This window comes from Chelonoidis abingdonii, chromosome 15, assembly GCF_003597395.2.
Source record: "Chelonoidis abingdonii isolate Lonesome George chromosome 15, CheloAbing_2.0, whole genome shotgun sequence".
NCBI classification, from domain to species: domain Eukaryota; kingdom Metazoa; phylum Chordata; order Testudines; family Testudinidae; genus Chelonoidis; species Chelonoidis abingdonii.
In genome coordinates, this window is record NC_133783.1 from 1,176,018 (window position 1) to 1,193,629 (window position 17,612).

General features: G+C 39.5%; 1 protein-coding gene across 1 annotated transcript in view; it reads left to right on the top strand.

The window, feature by feature from the left end:
• Nucleotides 1–17,612, top strand: part of VCL (vinculin) — a 120,789-nt gene that overhangs the window by 94,996 nt on the left and 8,181 nt on the right. The window contains 9 exon segments of the mRNA XM_075072655.1: nt 1,116–1,306; nt 4,529–4,728; nt 5,375–5,503; nt 6,777–6,926; nt 7,648–7,756; nt 8,675–8,977; nt 9,792–9,919; nt 11,105–11,290; nt 16,683–16,880. Coding sequence (XP_074928756.1) covers nt 1,116–1,306; nt 4,529–4,728; nt 5,375–5,503; nt 6,777–6,926; nt 7,648–7,756; nt 8,675–8,977; nt 9,792–9,919; nt 11,105–11,290; nt 16,683–16,880 — 1,594 coding nt within the window.

Consider the following 17,612-nt stretch of genomic DNA (forward strand, 5'->3'; position numbering starts at 1 on the left):
CTTTCAAGCACTTGGATCATTAATCATTATACCTATGTTCTAATACAGATAAATCTTAGAAAAGCATAGCATTAAAATGGCCCCACAAGGCTCTGTCAGCCTTAGTTCAGTGCTTAGCTAAAGAAAGTGTTTCAGTATCAGATCTGAAAAGAAAGTGCATGGTGGAAGAGGAAGGTAACGCTTATGTGGTATCAACAGTGGCCTTTAATACTAAATCTCATTTTTTACATTTGTAGTTAGTGCTTTTAACATAGGGTTTTCTTCAGATTTTGCAACCCTACAGTCCTTATATTGATGTCTTTCTAACCCCATAAATAAAGTCTGGTGTTGGTCATTAGTCTTAATTTCTGTTTTTGTACATAATGAACATAGTTATAGTGAATTGAGTCATGAGAGTATCACAGTTAAATCTACAGAAACAATGAGGAGTCTGGTGGCATCTTAAAGACTAACATGTTTGTTTGGGCATAAGCTTTTGTGGGTAAAAAAAAAAACACTTCTTCAGATGCATGGAGTGAAAATTACAGATACAAGTATAAATATACTGGCACATGAAGAGAAGGGAATCATGGAATCACAGAATATCGGGGTTGGAAGGGACCTCAGGAGGTCATCTAGTCCAATCCCCTGCTCAAAGCAGGACCAATCCCCAACTAAATTATCCCAACCAAGGCTTTGTCAAGCCTGACCTTAAAAACCTCTAAGGAAGGAGTTACCTTACAAGTGGAGAACCAGTGATTACAAGGCCAATTCAATCAGGGTAGATGTGGTCCACTCCCAATAATTGATGAGGAAGGTGTCAATACTAAGAGAGGGAAAATTGCTTTTGTAGTCAGCTAGCCACTCCCAGTCCAAGCCAAAATAAATGGTGTTAAGTTTGCAAATGAATTGTAGCTCTGTGGTTTCTTTTTGAAGCCCCTTCGATTATAATGTCAGAGTTATTTCTGAGGCCGTGGATGGCGTTGCGTTCTGTACGGCTGCTCATTGTTTTTGTGGATACAGACTAACTCAGCTACCCCTCTCTGATACTTGATAGTTAAATCTGTTTTCAAAAATATATAATGTCTTGATTTCAGTTGAGTGTATGACTGCAACTATCTTTCTTGGATTTTCAGTGGGAAAGGAGACTCTCCAGAGGCCCGGGTACTGGCTAAGCAAGTAGCTACATCACTGCAGAATTTACAGTCTAAAACAAACAGGGCCGTAGCAAACACCAGGCCAGTTAAGGCAGCTGTTCATTTGGAGGGCAAGATTGAGCAAGCTCAAAGGTGGATTGACAATCCAACAGTTGATGACCGTGGAGTAGGTGAGCTGTTTGCTGAATCACTGTTTGGCTTCATAATAAATTGGAACAATAAAACTGTGTCTCCTGAGATTTTTGTTTAGCATATTTGAGACATTTGATTTATGTAGAGGTGTGTGGTTCATAGCATGTGGCTCATTGCAGCATTCTGTGCTGCTTCTGCTGGTGAATGATGAAGTGTGGTGATGGATGCTTCACTTGAACCTATACAGAGGAAAATGAGCATCATATCAAAGATGGGAGAGCTTGCAATGCAGATAGGGCATAAAGGCTAAGGAAACTTTCTAAGGTGATGGTCAGATCAATTGGATTTGTGAATTTAACATGCGTTCACTATTCTAAATAAAAATTGGTATAAAATCACTGTGCTTACAAAAAACTTGATGAGTCAACAAGTGGTACCATACATGCCTTTGAAGTTACTTTCTAATATCCATACATGTAAGTAGGAACAAAAGAGAATGCTATGTTTTTAGACTGCTTTGTATTGTTTGTAATTCAAGTACAATGCCTAAAATACACATTTGTATATTGGCTGGCAAATTAGGAAATTAACTCCCATGTGAATAGAAAGTAGATGTTTCATTCTGTAAGGTTTTTCTTAAAGATATGGCTTCACCTGATACAGTTTCTACACAATCTTATGGAACAGCAGTATTATTTTGTTACCAGCAAACAATGGAAAAAATGATCAGATAGTCATGGTATGTCACTTACAAGCATATAGTAATGATTCAGGAGTTGCTTTTTTGTTAATAATTGGAAATGGTGGGAAAATTAATTAAACCTTTTTATGAAGACAAATGATTCATCCACGTCCACCACATTTGTGGTGTTTTTGTTTTCTGACCAGCTTTCTAGCTTGCAGGATGGCTTTTATCCAAAAAATAATTTTAATAAAGGCTTCTTTGAAATCTTTGTTTTATGATCTCATTCATCATAGTAGTGAGGTGAGCCAGATGTAGTGCAGCTGTAGACCTTCAGGGTCTGCCCCCATATTTCAGTGCAGTCAGGATTACTTCTGTTGGTGCATGAACAACCTGATTTTTAGATCGCAGGTAGGGATTACAAGGCTAGCAGTTAAAGAGACCTTTTTATTTTTGAACTCTGCACATTTTCTATAGAAGTTGACAACATGGAATATACCATGCAATTTTAGCAATTTCCTGATGCAGGAACTACACAACAAAGTGTGATGAGACTCCCCAGGCCTTCTGGAAACTGTGAAAGAGTGTCCCAGGAGGTCTGGTTGGTGGAAGCGTCTCCAATTTCAAACTGCCCCAGAATCCACTGCATCCTACATCAGCATTAAGCTCCTGGAAGCGTGAAATGTAAACAGATATGATTGTTCATCTTTCCCCTTTCAAAGAAACAATAGCAAAAGTTTAGGTGAAAAAAATATATAATTGCATAGTTACATTTGAGATTTTATATGCAAATTATGTAATTTCTATAGGAATTGGAATTCTCCTGCACTGGAAGTAAGTTAAGGTTTCAGTCAATAGATGCAATAATATATAATGCCAAAAATGTGTGAAGGGACAGAATAAGTAGTTGTGGGAGCCTTAACTTCTGCATTTAAGCGTTTAAAAATTTGTCGTAATGTTGCATTAATGTGTGTTGGTTTTGACTTTTATTTTAAATCTGTTGCATTTGTTTTGGCCGTTGGTAAGATTTCTCTACGAAGGATTCATTGAGAACATGGTGCTCTGTTAGATCTCTACGGTACTATTCCAATAATTTGGCCCTGGTAAATTTAGCTTTATGAAAATATTTCTCTGAACAGGGAGTTGACCGTGTCTCAAATAATTTTTTGCATGTTTACACTTCTCCCAGTGTAAAACTTGACATTATAGTATGAATTGATTTAAATTCTGAACCATAAAACATATGTTGTTCTATAATGGTGTAAGTTATTTTGCTGGCATCTCCTCTGTTTGCTTTGTAAACAGCTTTATTGTAATCTGCTTCTACTGAGCGATAAATGGATTTAAATCTTTAATTCTCACTGCCAGATTAAAAATTGGGCAGGATAGGGTGAAATATCAAACGAATGTCTTCATCACCTTCTCTTTGCTTACTCCAAAATAACAACTTGAATAGATATTACTGGATTCTAACAAGACTACTTGGCTAAACTAAGAGATGTCACAAAACATTGCTGTCAGTACTCTGCGTTGCATCTCGTATATTCTGGGGCTGTGACAAAATTATTCTCATCTCTCCATGACCAAATCTGTAAGCTTATTTCCTGAGCTCTAAACTTCTCTGTTGCACAGTCAGTCAGCCAAATTTGTGTGTGTTAGACTTAAGTGAAGATAGCCATACTCCATGTATCTTGAAGACTTGCATGTAATTACTCCTATTTAAAAGAACACTGCTGTGGTATTAGAAAAACAAAGAACACCAATCTCTAAACAAATGAACACAAGAGATTGTCAAGACTAAATATTGAGATGATTTGCAAAAAAAAGTGGTTGTCCCCCCCGCCTCCGCCCCAACCCGTGGAAACGTAAGTCTCACATCACAGCTGATAAATCTCTCTTATCTATGATGTCTGAAGAAAAGAGGATATAATGCACATCACTACTGTTTTCTACGCCTTTGTCTCTTCCTCCTTGTTGCCTTTGCAGCAAGGCCAGTAAGTCCCTCGGCCCGCGCCACTTCCAGCAGCTCCCATTGGCCTGCAGTGGCGATCCGCGGCCAGTGGGAACTGCGATCAGCCGGATCTGCAGATGGGGCAGGTAAACAAACCAGCTCAGCCCACCAGGGGCTTTCCCTGCACAAGCTGCAGGCTCAGTTTGAGAAACACTGAGTTAGTGCACCTAAACTTTTTTTTCCTAAAATAATTTTTGAGAGATGGAGGCCAATTTACAGTAATCAGAATTGGTGAGTATTGGTAAAGTGGTATCAAGATCATGGTGATTAGATCAGTGGGAACACAATTAACTAATATTCTGTTCTTGCCAACCCACCCTAGCTAAGGATGGTGAGGCTCAGGCCTAGCATCAGATTATTGCATAAAAGGAGAGTTTGAAGAGACTTTAACTCTCCATTGCTGTTGAATGCAAATCTCTTCCTTCAAATACAGATGAATAACCAGAAGGTTAATTGTTGAACCGAAAAATAAAATTTGTCCTTAATTGCTACTCACGTGACAGTATAACTGAATTACTCTCTACCTCTGGGGTCTGTGAATTATTGAAGTACTTCATTTTATTGTAGGCCAGGCTGCAATCCGGGGACTGGTGGCTGAAGGTCGTCGTTTAGCCAATGTCATGATAGGACCTTATCGTCAAGATCTCCTTGCCAAATGTGATCGTGTAGAACAGCTGACTGCCCAGCTAGCTGATCTGGCAGCAAGAGGAGAAGGAGAGTCTCCTCAGGCTAGGGCGATTGCCACTCAGCTCCAGGATTCTTTGAAGGTAAAACTTCACTATAGGTAGAACCTTCACCATTTTATAGCAGTTTAAGTGCTATGGAAGCCTCTGCTCATGCTGGTGGGGTGGTTAAATAAATATTAAATTCAGTATGAAGTAGCACAGGAAAACTTACACTGAATACGTGACTGTGGAAGCAGCTTTCACTGGAACTATAGAGAGCTCCATGCTTCAAGTGAGACTTAAAGCATTTGATTTCATACTTTAGGGACCAAATCTTGGTGTGCTGTGGGATTGACAGACTAATTTAAAGAGTCTATTCTATCTGCAATTCCTGATGAGTAGCAGGATGTGTTTTGTACATGGAAGGGGTTGCTCAGAAAACTGGCCAAGTATTTAAAGTTTTTCACTTACCAAAGATACCACATCAGCAGCTATTTATGTGAGGCTATCTAAGGTCTCACACTATACTATTCATTCCCTCAATGGTAATTTGGTCTGTAATCGCTAGTAGCCAAAGGGTTAACATTACAGATGGCTTTAAGAAGCAGTATTGTAAAAATACTTGGTAGAGGATATTTCTGTTGGTTGCCATTTTGTGTGGTCCCATGAACTTTGTTTTTGCAAGAATGCTGTTTCTGTGATTTGATGGTCCTACAAAATCTTACAATTTTCGTGCCATGTTTTTCAGGATCTGAAAACAAGGATGCAAGAAGCTATGACCCAGGAGGTTTCTGATATTTTTAGTGACACTACAACCCCAATTAAACTATTGGCAGTGGCAGCCACTGCACCTCCTGATGCACCCAATAGGGATGAGGTAAGTGTGGTAAGAACAACCAATATTTTCTTACATTCAGCTTCTAATACTTAACTACAGTTTTGTAAAACAAGATTTTGCCCTTACTCTTCTGATCCATAATTGCTAATAAAGAATGGAAGAGCAGTAGTCTGAACTACTGGGAGTTGAAGGCTGTGTCATGATTCACTGGAAAATTAGTCCCTAAACATTCAGTAAATGCTAGGATTTTACCAAGGATCTTCCTGTCCTGATACTGTTGACATTCTTAAGCTACTGGTATGACAGATGGGTCCTTAAACTAGTTAATCATTTTTATATCTTTATATGTAATAGATGCTGATCATGTTCATGCAAGGACGCATCAATCAATGTCTTAGACCTAATTTTTTTTCACTATGAAACCCACTTTCTAGGCTTCTGATCGCTGGCTTTATGCAAAGTGTACTAAGTGCTGTACTTGGAAGTTGTATTTGGCCAGCTGGTTGGTACAGGGCCAGAATGATTACAGATGCCTGAGAATTTGGCTTTGCAGGATAGAGCCTCTGTCTCCCCGCCCCCCCCCTCCCAAGACTAGAGCATATATTCCGAAAATAAGTACATGAAATAAAGTGTGTGTGTGTGTGTGTGTGTGTGGAGATTTTTCTATTTAGAACATTTTAGTTTCTAGAATAAATATCCACTTTATTATAACCTTCCATGGAAAATTCTTTTCTGTTTTATTTCTCTTACTTTTAAAACTAAACATATGAAAGCCTTTTAGGAAAACTCTGTGTAACTTCTAATCAATTAGAAATAATTGTATCAAGAATCTTTGGCATATGCTGCATTCTTCTCATCAACAACACCTAGTTTTTGGTAGGCAAATTAATTCCTAGGGAGGTATGGGTTCAAAGCTGCTGTGACAAAATGCCCTTTATTATGCAGTGTAAGGCATTCCTGACTAGTTCTAGTACAGAATAATGTAAGAAATACAATGCATCAGTGGAAGTCTGATAACACCCCTTGCCAACAAAGTGTACAGGATGGATTAGCAGTTTAAAATACTGTTAATTCGATTAGAAAAACTTGGCAATAACATAAGAAGTACAAAGTAAAACGTTGTCTGAAGATACTAATTGGTAAAAGCACCTGACTAATAAATAGGAAATCTTGGGTTCAAATCCCCCAGTGTCTGAAGTAAATCTATTAGTTGGTCAGACATCATGGTGCAGGGTATGATATGACGCTCTGAGTAGAAAAGAAAGCGTCTCTTTGAGGGGGTAAACTGCTATTAATGCACTTTCTCTCACAGGTGTTTGATGAAAGGGCAGCAAACTTTGAAAACCATGCTGCGAGACTTGGAGCAACAGCAGAAAAAGCAGCTGCTGTTGGAACTGCTAATAAAACCACTGTGGAAGGCATTCAGGCAGCTGTGAAATCAGCAAGAGAACTCACGCCGCAGGTCTCTTTACTCATCTCAGAAATACGATAAATTAGTTGGCATTGTTAATCTCCAAAGGAATTTTCTGTATGATCCCATTCACCAAAACAAGTTGTTGGTGATATTACCATTAGCATTTGTGTTAAGATGTAACTAACGTGAAGAACTCTGTATGTATTTGTGTTGTGACGTCCACTTTAAAGTGGAACTATCAAAATGAGGATATTGTGTTTAGCCATTACATGCAACAAGGCTGAATAGATGATGGAGACAGTCTCATGCTCTCCAACTTCTGGGCAGTAATTTAGATGAATTTTCCTCCTATTTTTATTTTTAACAAAACATATATGAGTAGAAAATAATTTCTTTCATTTCTTTTAAAATGATTTTCTAACTTTATCTAAAAGCATAATTTTGTACAGTCATACAGATCTGTGTTTGCTGTATACTGCTCATTGGCTTTAACTCCTTTGAGCAAAATTGTATCATGAAAGCGGACCTTTTTGTGTGACATGTGAATTGCAATTCGAGATACCTGATGTCTAAGGGCAATTTTAAAACATTTTCACACTGTGAAATTCTTTGTGCAGCTGAAGGCTTTTCATAGTGGAACTAAAATTGACATATAAGTATTAAAAGTAAAACTGGACAACTAGTTGTATTAAAAATAGTGTATTTTCCTGACAATGTAGAGTGTCCCTGTGTAACAATATTTTTGTATTAAATATTTGACATTTGGCAGGTAATATCAGCTGCTCGTATTCTCTTAAGAAACCCTGGAAATCAAGCTGCTTATGAACATTTTGAGACCATGAAAAACCAATGGATTGATAATGTGGAAAAAATGACAGGTAAAGAATTCTTGTTGAAAACTTTGTTACTCATTGCTAATTTTTGGTATTTTTCTCCTGTTAAGGTGGATGAAATGTGCAGAAAATAATGGCTGCACAACTTTTTATGTCTGAAATAAATAGCAGGCCTACAGTTTGACCCAGGAAAACACCTATGTTCCATAGTACTAACAATACTGGTTTCTTGTTTCAATATAGGTGCTAAATGAAACCCATCCATTATTCTCTAGTTCAGGGGTTCTCAAACTTTATTGCACCGCGACCCCCTTCTGATAACAAAAATTACTACTGGACCCCAGGAGAGGGGATCAAATCCTGAGCCTGCCCATGCCTCGCCACCCCAGGAGGGAGCCATTGCCTCAGGCCAGGGGGGCCAAGCAAGTCTAAGCCAGCCCTGGCAACCCCATTAAAATGGGGTTGGGACCCACTTTGGGGTCCTGACGCACAGTTTGAGAACCGCTGCTCTAGTTCAAACTTACATAGGTATTTCTAATGCACTTTCAACATGGTATTTCCACACTGGGATATCTTGTCAATCAAAACAAATTTCTTCCAGACATCACCCTTTCTGATGTGGTACATGTTGCTGCAGGCATGCTGTGGATGAGGGCAGGCATGCGTGGATTGTGGATTATATACTGTTTATGCAATAACATTTCTAGATATGGCATTTCTTGTTCTTTCTTTCAAGGTGACCTCTGACAATAGTTGGAAAAATTTGTTTTAAGTTGTTACAGATGATGAAGATAATGCTGTATCTTTGTGCTACTGTATGTAACTTTCTCTGGCACACTTTTCTCTAACAATCTAAACTCTGTATCTAAAGAGTAAATACTTCCAAATGTGAACAACCTCCAGAGCCCTTTTCCCTTTTCATACATGGAAGTGGAATGTTAACATGTTAAATTTTTATCCTAGGGTTGGTAGATGAAGCAATTGATACCAAGTCTCTGTTGGATGCATCGGAAGAAGCTATTAAGAAAGACCTAGATAAATGTAAAGTTGCAATGGCCAATATCCAACCTCAGATGCTTGTAGCTGGTGCCACCAGCATTGCTCGGCGAGCAAACCGGATCCTGTTGGTGGCAAAGAAGGAGGTTGAAAATTCAGAGGATCTCAAATTCCGTGAAGCTGTTAAGGCAGCCTCTGACGACTTAAGCAAAACTATATCACCAATGGTAATGGATGCTAAAGCTGTGGCAGGAAACATTTCCGACCCTGGTAAGGATTAAGCAAGAGCTTCTCTCAAGCATTTTCCCCCTTTTTAATGCTTGAAGCGTTTGCAGATTTGAAAATTACACCGCTACCTCAATATAATGCCACCTGACATAACACGAATTTGGATATAACGTGGTAAAGCAGTGCTCCGGGCGGGGGGCAAGACTGCGCACTCTGGTGGATCAAAGCAAGTTCAATATAACATGGTTTCACCTATAACATGGTAAAAAAAATTTGGCTCCCAAGGACGGTGTTATATCGAGGTAGAGATATATTAGTTTTTCTCCTTGTTCATATATCATGACCTCAAAAATCCCAGAATTGTGCAATCAAGATGCACATTACTTAACGCTTCTATTAAATTCAATGGGAAATCCTCCAGTGAGTTAAAGGGAACAGGATAGATCTTAGTTTGTTACTACTTTTGTTACCACCTATGAAGAGATTTGTGTCTTGTGATCTTTGTCCCAGGTGAATATTTGAAATGTGCTGGCAAGGGGACCACCAGTATTTTTTCTGTAAAATGGCAAGATGTTTGTTTGTGCCTGAGTCTACTTTGGCTATTCATAGTGGTTTAAACCCACTGGCTATTTTACAATTAACATTCCAAAAATTAAAACTCACTGTACAATATGCTGTCTGTTGTTCAAGTACCATTATATTTTGCAACTAAATTTTGAAGGTACCTAAATAATTTGAACCAGGTATTGTGCAAACTGCAAATACTCCTGAGAGTAGTGCTTCTCGCCCATCCATCTCCCCCAAGCATGCAAGATAACAAGGACATGTTAAATTAAGCATTGGATCTTCTGATCAGGTTTGCAGAAGAGCTTCCTGGATTCTGGATATAGGATTCTGGGAGCTGTGGCAAAAGTCAGAGAAGCCTTCCAGCCTCAAGAACCTGATTTCCCTCCTCCTCCTCCCCCAGATATTGAGCAGCTTCATGTAAGTGCAGTTCATTTTCTCAGTAATAGTATATTTGAGTTGCACTGATTAAAATACTGATTGCATCCAGTGACAATAAAACTTTCTTCAGAGACACTTCAGTTCAGGTAGAGTCGTGCTGGGATGTACTGGACTTCACTTTTCACTTTTAAATAGCTTTGGTGGTCCTTTTTTAGAAGCTAGCATAATTACTTAATTAAAGATTGAAGCACTTCATGAAAGAGCCTGATATAAAGACCACTGAAGTCAATGGAAGACTTTAATTGACTTCAGTGGACTTTGAATGAGGTACAAACATCACAGAACCCTTCTTGACGCAGGGAGAGAGGCAACCTTTGAGACAGCTAGACGCCATCCATTGTTTGCTTTATAGATTCATGTCTCTTAAGTGACAAGACTTTCAAACAGGAAATACAGAGGTTAACTTCATCTTCTAAAGAGAGTGTCTTTCAGCGCAATGGTTGTAATTTTTGTCTTAGCAAATAAAATGATTAGAAATATCATCACTTCACTTTTCTATGCTTTTATCTCATGTAGTGAGGAATGAGGAAGCCTCAAATTCTGCCCACTAGTTCATGTTCTTTATGATCTCCCATACTTTTGCCTGTGATATGGTTTAGTTTAAGCCTCGTCTAGTGTAAAACAGCACTTAGAGAGGTAAGCCACAGAACATATTCTAACTACAAGACAAGGGAATAGCACAGGCTTTTCTTGATACTTTCATGCCACTCTTCCCCTGCCCCTCTAAAATGAATCCTTTTGGATCCATTTATATCTCTGGTTACATGGATCATGCAATGTGCTTTCAGGAGAAAAGGAACCCCTGTGAATTTAGATGGAGTTGGCCTACCCTTTCTATTAAGCAGAGGGCATAAGTCCAGGGCAATGATTTAGTTTAAAGTAGAGGAGAAGTACTGATTTTGACCAAATGGAAAACATTTGTTTTATTCTTTAAATAAAAATGGTAGTTTGTATTTGGCCGGTCAGCACCAGAAACTTAGCAGGTCAGCCTTCAGTGTGAAAAGGCGTAAACTACTATGAACATACTTTTCTTGTGATGGAGAGTCCTTTTTAAATGTGAGACAGCATGAGCTCCTCATTGTCCTGCTGACGTCTAACAACCTGGTACCATGTTTTGTGCGAATATATTTTCAAGTGTACAGAATATATTCCTTTCTTGCTTAGCTGACTGATGAACTTGCGCCTCCAAAACCACCCCTTCCAGAGGGTGAAGTTCCACCACCCAGACCACCTCCTCCTGAAGAGAAGGATGAAGAGTTCCCGGAGCAGAAAGCAGGAGAGGTGATTAATCAGCCCATGATGATGGCTGCTAGGCAGCTACATGATGAAGCCCGAAAATGGTCTAGCAAGGTAAGTGAAGTGTATAAAAGGGCTTGTTTCTATTGACTCTTAACAACTAATGTAAGAAAGGTGTTTATCTCTGGAAATAAGAAATAATAGTCAAAGATCTAAAACTGAAAGAAATCAGAATCATCCTTCAGGACCTATCATGAGCTTGACTGTCCAAAGTCAGCTGTTGCCATTCCTTTCATTTCCTGGATAAAACGAAGCATTGTAGGTGGGATTCTGTGTATGCCATGATTAAACAGCTGGATATTTGTCACAGCATTATGCTGAAGATTACAGGCATTCATTTTTCCAACCTTGTATACTTCTCAGACTAGGAGTCAATGCAATGATGTGTGTAAATCCCTAAAAAATGGCTCTGTGAGACATGACATGCTCCATATGCCTCCATGGGGTATTAATTTTGAAAACTAATGATGCATATTTCAGTGGCAGTATCCTTAAGTGCTAGTGAACTGGTTAACACGCCAAATTAATGGGCTTATCCCACAAACCCAGACTGCCTTCCACAGCTTCTCAGATGCTGGAACCACCTCCTAGTTTCCCCTTCTCCAGCTTCAAAACCTCCTGCTTTCTCCTGACCTTTTTTTATAATAGAACTTATACATTTGTACTGCTAAGCACTGGTCTACACCTAAAACTTAGGTCAACCTAACTACATTGCTCAGGGCTGTGGAAAAATTTTGCACCCTGCGTGATGTAATTAGATCGACCTAACCCCTGCTGTAAATACAGCTAGTTCGATGGAAGAATTCTACAATTGACCTACCTGCTTCCTCTTGAGAGGATAGATTTACTACAGCAACAGAAGGGAAGTGTCTACGTTACAGTGGTGCAGCTGCACTTCAGTAGACATACCCTAAGTTCTGGAGTGCGCTGAAAATGTAAATGTTGGGGGCAGAATAAAATAAATGGAATTTAATATTACATAAAACAAAGGGTACAATTTTATAATTAGTTTTTTAAAAATTAAATATGAAAATGCAGTTGGAAGATGCCACAGAATCTCCTCACTGCTATAATGTGGCTGCAGAACGCAAGAGGATTGCCATAGAATTAGGCCAGGCTTGTTGTGAAGTAGACAGGCCCTTGATTATAGCATCCCTGAAATAGTGAAGCCACTCAGTTTGAATGTTTATACCCATCCACTGAATAGCTATTCTTGAATCATTGCTGCTGGAGAAATTAGAAGCTTTTTACCTTCAAAACATAAAATAGCAGAACAGCTTTTCTCAAAGTCATTCTTATGTGGAGAGCTACTATAATGCACCTTACATTCTGTGAAAACATGGGTTTGCCTTCCATGCTCACTTTATGTTTGTGGTCATCAGAGATGGTTAGTATGTCACAGAACCATTGATATTTTTTGCCTTTTTAAGGTAGGAAACTGATAACTAAGTTACAACTACTGTAAGTAGTTCTGCTGGACATCACAGAAACCAACCCGTCAGGCTAGATTGGGTGACTGTAGGTGGCTCATCCATTTAACTCTTCTCCTGAGCCATCTGTTTCTAGAAGATGTATCATCTTTGTTTAAAATAACCCCTACCCTTTTGAGCTGTGTGTTCTAGGAAGGTACTATTTGTTAAGACACCTTATTATTAAAAGCCATTGTATGACTTTGGGGTCAAAGATTATTCAGTTTAAAGAGTTATAATTAGCACTGAATTGGGAGATTAATGCTCGGTGCATTAGAATTCCATGCATAGGAAAAGTGAAACTTGCAGCACTTGTGAGCTGGGTTGTGTTAATTCTGGGGAGAGCCTTTCTACAATAGCTGTGTAAATATACTGCGTAGAAATTATTTTAAAGTTTGTAAGGTGCAGTTATGGTCAAAGTGATAGCATAAAAATGGGACCACCTCACTCCTTTTTATTCAGTCACGCTTACACACACTGAGTCTATTCTGGCTTGCACATCACTGTAAGTTTTTGCTATGTTACAGTTATAGAGACAAATTCTGTCCTCGTTTGCAGCTGTAAAAAGCCCATTCTAGGCAGCAGGTGTGGGCTTCCACAGGTGTAACTTGTAGGCCAGAATTTGTAGGCCATTGTTTGGGATGATATGTGAACAAATTCTAATGAGTTAGGAGCACTGAGTTGGAAAAGGCCTCTTTACTTGTAAAATGAGGAAAATCGATCAGGATCATTGATGTAATAAACAAGAAACCTCACAAATCCATTTTGGAGCCACTTTTCCGACTAGAACTGTGTTTTACATGAGAAGTTTAGTATATTTTCTGCTTGCTTTAGTGTTACCTGTGTGTGTTTATATCCCAAAAGGATTACTCCTTTATCGTGTTAATCATCTTAAAAGGTAATTTTGAGGAACAATGGGTTATAATTTGCACTTTTCAAAAAGTGCTTAGTGGTTTGGATTTTAAAGCTGACAATACAATTAAATACAATACGTACTGAAATATTTGGTTACCATATATAGTTTGTATGTTAAGTAATATGCCTACTAAAATATTTACCTATGAGAGCAAAACACCAATACAGCTTAAAAAAATAACAATGTACAACTTCTCCTGTTTTTAGCATCAGTCTAAACTCTGAGTCTCTGGCTTATAAAACAATATTTTCAGAACCTTTCAAGAAAAGTGATTCAAACCAACAAAACCAGGAAATTGAAGTCTAACTTTTCATCCTTCGTTCATGGTTTTAAAGTCACACCAGCTGCAAAGCAAGCTGGTCCCATGAGTACAACTTCAGGAAATTGCAGTGTCCCATGGTGTGTGTCACCTTCTCCCACTCTTCCCTGCAGATTGTGGATACCATCTTGGATTTACTCTGGGTTTAGTTTTAAAATGTTTTCTTTTGAGCAGTAATGATCCTCAGAGAAGCTACACTTCTACTCCGATATAATGCTGTCCTCGGGAGCCAAAAAAAATCTTACGGCATTGTAGGTGAAACCACCTTATATCGAACTTGCTTTGATCTGCTGGAGTGCACAGCCCTGCCCTCCCCGAGCACTACTTTACCGCGTTATATCTGAATTCATGTTATATCAGAGTAGAGGTGTATTTAAAAGATGAGTCTTTAACTTTCCACTGCAGCCACAGGAGGTGGCCTTCTCTTATGGAGAAAATCTAGCATGGCAGGCACTGAGCATGGTGTGTGGGACTTGACAGATCATGAGACACAAGATCCAGCTCATCCCAAGCCTGCCAGACTTCAGGCTGAGGCAGGCTGTCAGTTCACAAAGCCAATCTTTCACTTCTGTGTTTTCCTGGGTTTTTTTTGTCACAAACAGACGCGTCTATATCTTGGGGGAGGGAGGGGGGAACGAAGAGGGAATGCTTAATATTTTTTTAACAGGCTTTTTAATGCTCTGTCTTTATAAGACTTGAAAGTTACCAATTTAATCCTTTTACAAATGTCGTTTTTCACTGGGCAAACCCTGGAGTTCTCTCACCTTCATAATGTCTTATGGAGGGTCCATAAGCCCAAGTGGGTCAGTTTCCGTCTCTGCATTCTCTATATCAGCATAGCTTTGGCATTAGGGTTTGAGAGTTAAATTAGGCTTCAGTATAAAGAATTATAAAGCCCATCAATCAAAAGGGGCTTATATTGTGTAATGTCTGGAAGATGCTCTGCATGATTAATTTTTTTTAAGATGAGTCACTTATTGAGTTTAAATTATAGCTTTTCCCTTTCAATGTTTTGTCCATAAAAGGCCTTGCCTTGCCTTAAAAACAAGGCACATTAGAAAATACATAGCTTCTTGATAAGGATTGTTTGGCTTGTTTCACTCTCTTCATCTGGTATGAAGAATGTGATTAGTAATTTTGTATAATGCAATGTCCTGGAAGTGTTGGCTATGGTAACATGCCATGCAAAATATGCTGTGACGTTGTTTTCTTAGGTATCTCCTCCCCACTCTCTGCACTATAGCCATTAAATCATCATTTTTTCACACACAAAAAGGTAATAACTGCAACATTATGGCAAAACAATATAGTCCTCTTCATAATCCCTTTGTACTCTAAACATTCTTATTCACAGTGCTTTGTTTTCCTAACTCCATTTTCAGTCTGTTAACAAACACTAATAACTTCATTTATGAAGAACGATCTCCTTTCTCTTTAATCTTTTTTGTTCTCTGTGTACTCGGATAGCCCTTCATTTCCAATCCTGCTACTCCTCTGTTGTTAATTCTTTTCTTTACTTCTCTAAGGGCTTGGCTACACTTGAGTTACAGCACAGTAAAGGAGCCCCAGATGCCCTAGCTCACTCCCCGTCCACACTGGCAAGGCACGCAGAGCGCTCTGTCTCCGCGGCTACAGCGCTGCTGGTATTCCACCTCAGCGAGAGGAATAATGTTTGCTGCACCTTGGCTGCAACGCACGAGTGTCAGTGTGAACGAGGTGTTGGGTTATTGCACTCTGATCGGCCTCCAGAAATGTCCCATAATCCCCGTAAGTCAAGTGGCCACTCTTGTCATTGTTTTGAACTCCTTTGAAAGGGCATTTCCACATCCCTACAGCTCTGTTTCTGACAGCAGGCATGCAAGCCATTAGTGTGCAATGCTGTGTATGAGAGAGAGAAAGGAGGGGTGAGGAGGGGTCTGCTACTGTCTGGGCTAACGAGACAGCATGCTGACATGCACTAAGCCCCCCAAAACCCTACTCTCTCTCCCCCACATATACACAACACACTCCCTGTTACACTCCACTCCACCCCCCCCATTTGAAAAGCACATTGCAGTCACTTGCATGCTGGGATAGCTGCCCATAATGCACCATTCCCAGTGCCGCTGCAAGTGCAGCAAATGTGGCCACGCTGGTGCACAAGCAGCTGTCAGTGTGGACAGACTGCAGCGCTTTCCCTACTGTGCTCTCCGAAGGCGAGTTTAACTCCCAGTGCTCTACATCTGCAAGTGTAGCCATGCCCTAAGGGAACAGAAAGCAGTGTCTGGCAGCTGTATTACCTCATCCTATTCTTATTCCATCTAGACATCCTTATGTGAAACCACATCCACAGGCAAAGTTTGTTTTCATCAGTACTGGGTCCTTGTCTGCTATGCATGTACTTCTAGTCTCATTGGCTTATATAAAAAAAAAAAAAAAAAAATAGAATCATTGTCTTGCCAGAAAATGTTCTGAAATTCAGATTTCCGTGAAATGCATAAGATAAATCATGTGTACTCATCTGAACAATATTTCTTTCCACATATTTCAAATTATCCTAACTTTTTCTCTCCTTAATTTCTTAGTAATACCAGTTCACAAGTGAAATGGTTGGCCCCCTTTCTGCTGATCCTTGGATTGCTTTCATTTTCCTTTCATAGATCAAGAGGTTGTTTGATTACTAAACCAGCTCATCTCTTCTACCAAATCCTGCTTCTAATACTAACTGTCCCTGTTTCTCCAATCTCCCTGCCATCTTCAAAGCCTAATGAAGCCACTGAGGCTGATGTAGATGTAGATGAGCAGGAGGATGCAGATGATGTTGAATTCACTCTCCCCTCTGACACTGAAGATGATTACGAGCCTGAGCTGCTGTTAATGCCAACCAGTCAGCCTGTTAACCAGCCCATTCTGGCCGCTGCTCAGTCTCTGCATCGGGAAGCAACCAAGTGGTCTAGTAAGGTACTCCTCAGTTTCCCACTGGCAACTGATCTGTGTGCATCCAGCCATTTGGAACGCTGACACATTTGCATCACTCTTGATACTGGCTGGGCCCCATGAGTCTGAGTGAATAAAAGTTTGCCTGCACTTCATTTTAAGGATTAAGAGTGGCTTCACAAGTTCGGTAGGTCTGTCAGTGCCAGATTTCAGCTTGATTTTTTGGGTCACTTTTTAGAATAAAAAGGCTTATTTTCCCTTTGATTGCATCTGTCTATCTTTCTGCGTATGGCAGTATTCAAAAATGTAAAAGGCATTTTTCTGATCACCTGTGAAGCCATGGTTGGTTTCTCAATGACTTCCAGATAATAATAGAACCTAAGTCATTCAAGAAGTCATTTAACATGTCTATTGTGCTTTGCCTCTATTGACAGCTTCAACTAAAATCCGTGTGACAAGGAATGGCTTTGTATGGCAGTGTTATCAAGGAGGACTTTCTGCTGACTTGCACTTGGCTGTATTGCAAATGCTGGCATGGATGAGAGAACTCCTTTTAAAGAACCTGCACTGAATGCATTAGTTGCTATGATCAAAACTGTTTATATGGTACCAATGGAGAGCTAAGCTGCAGTTCAGACATTCACAAGTACTCTCTTGTGTCTAAACACAAAAAAGTTTTTGCAAGGCTGGTCACTTACTTCATTGTGGAACCGGCATGCTTCAAGATATATAAGGTTGTTGCTCTACAGTGAGTGT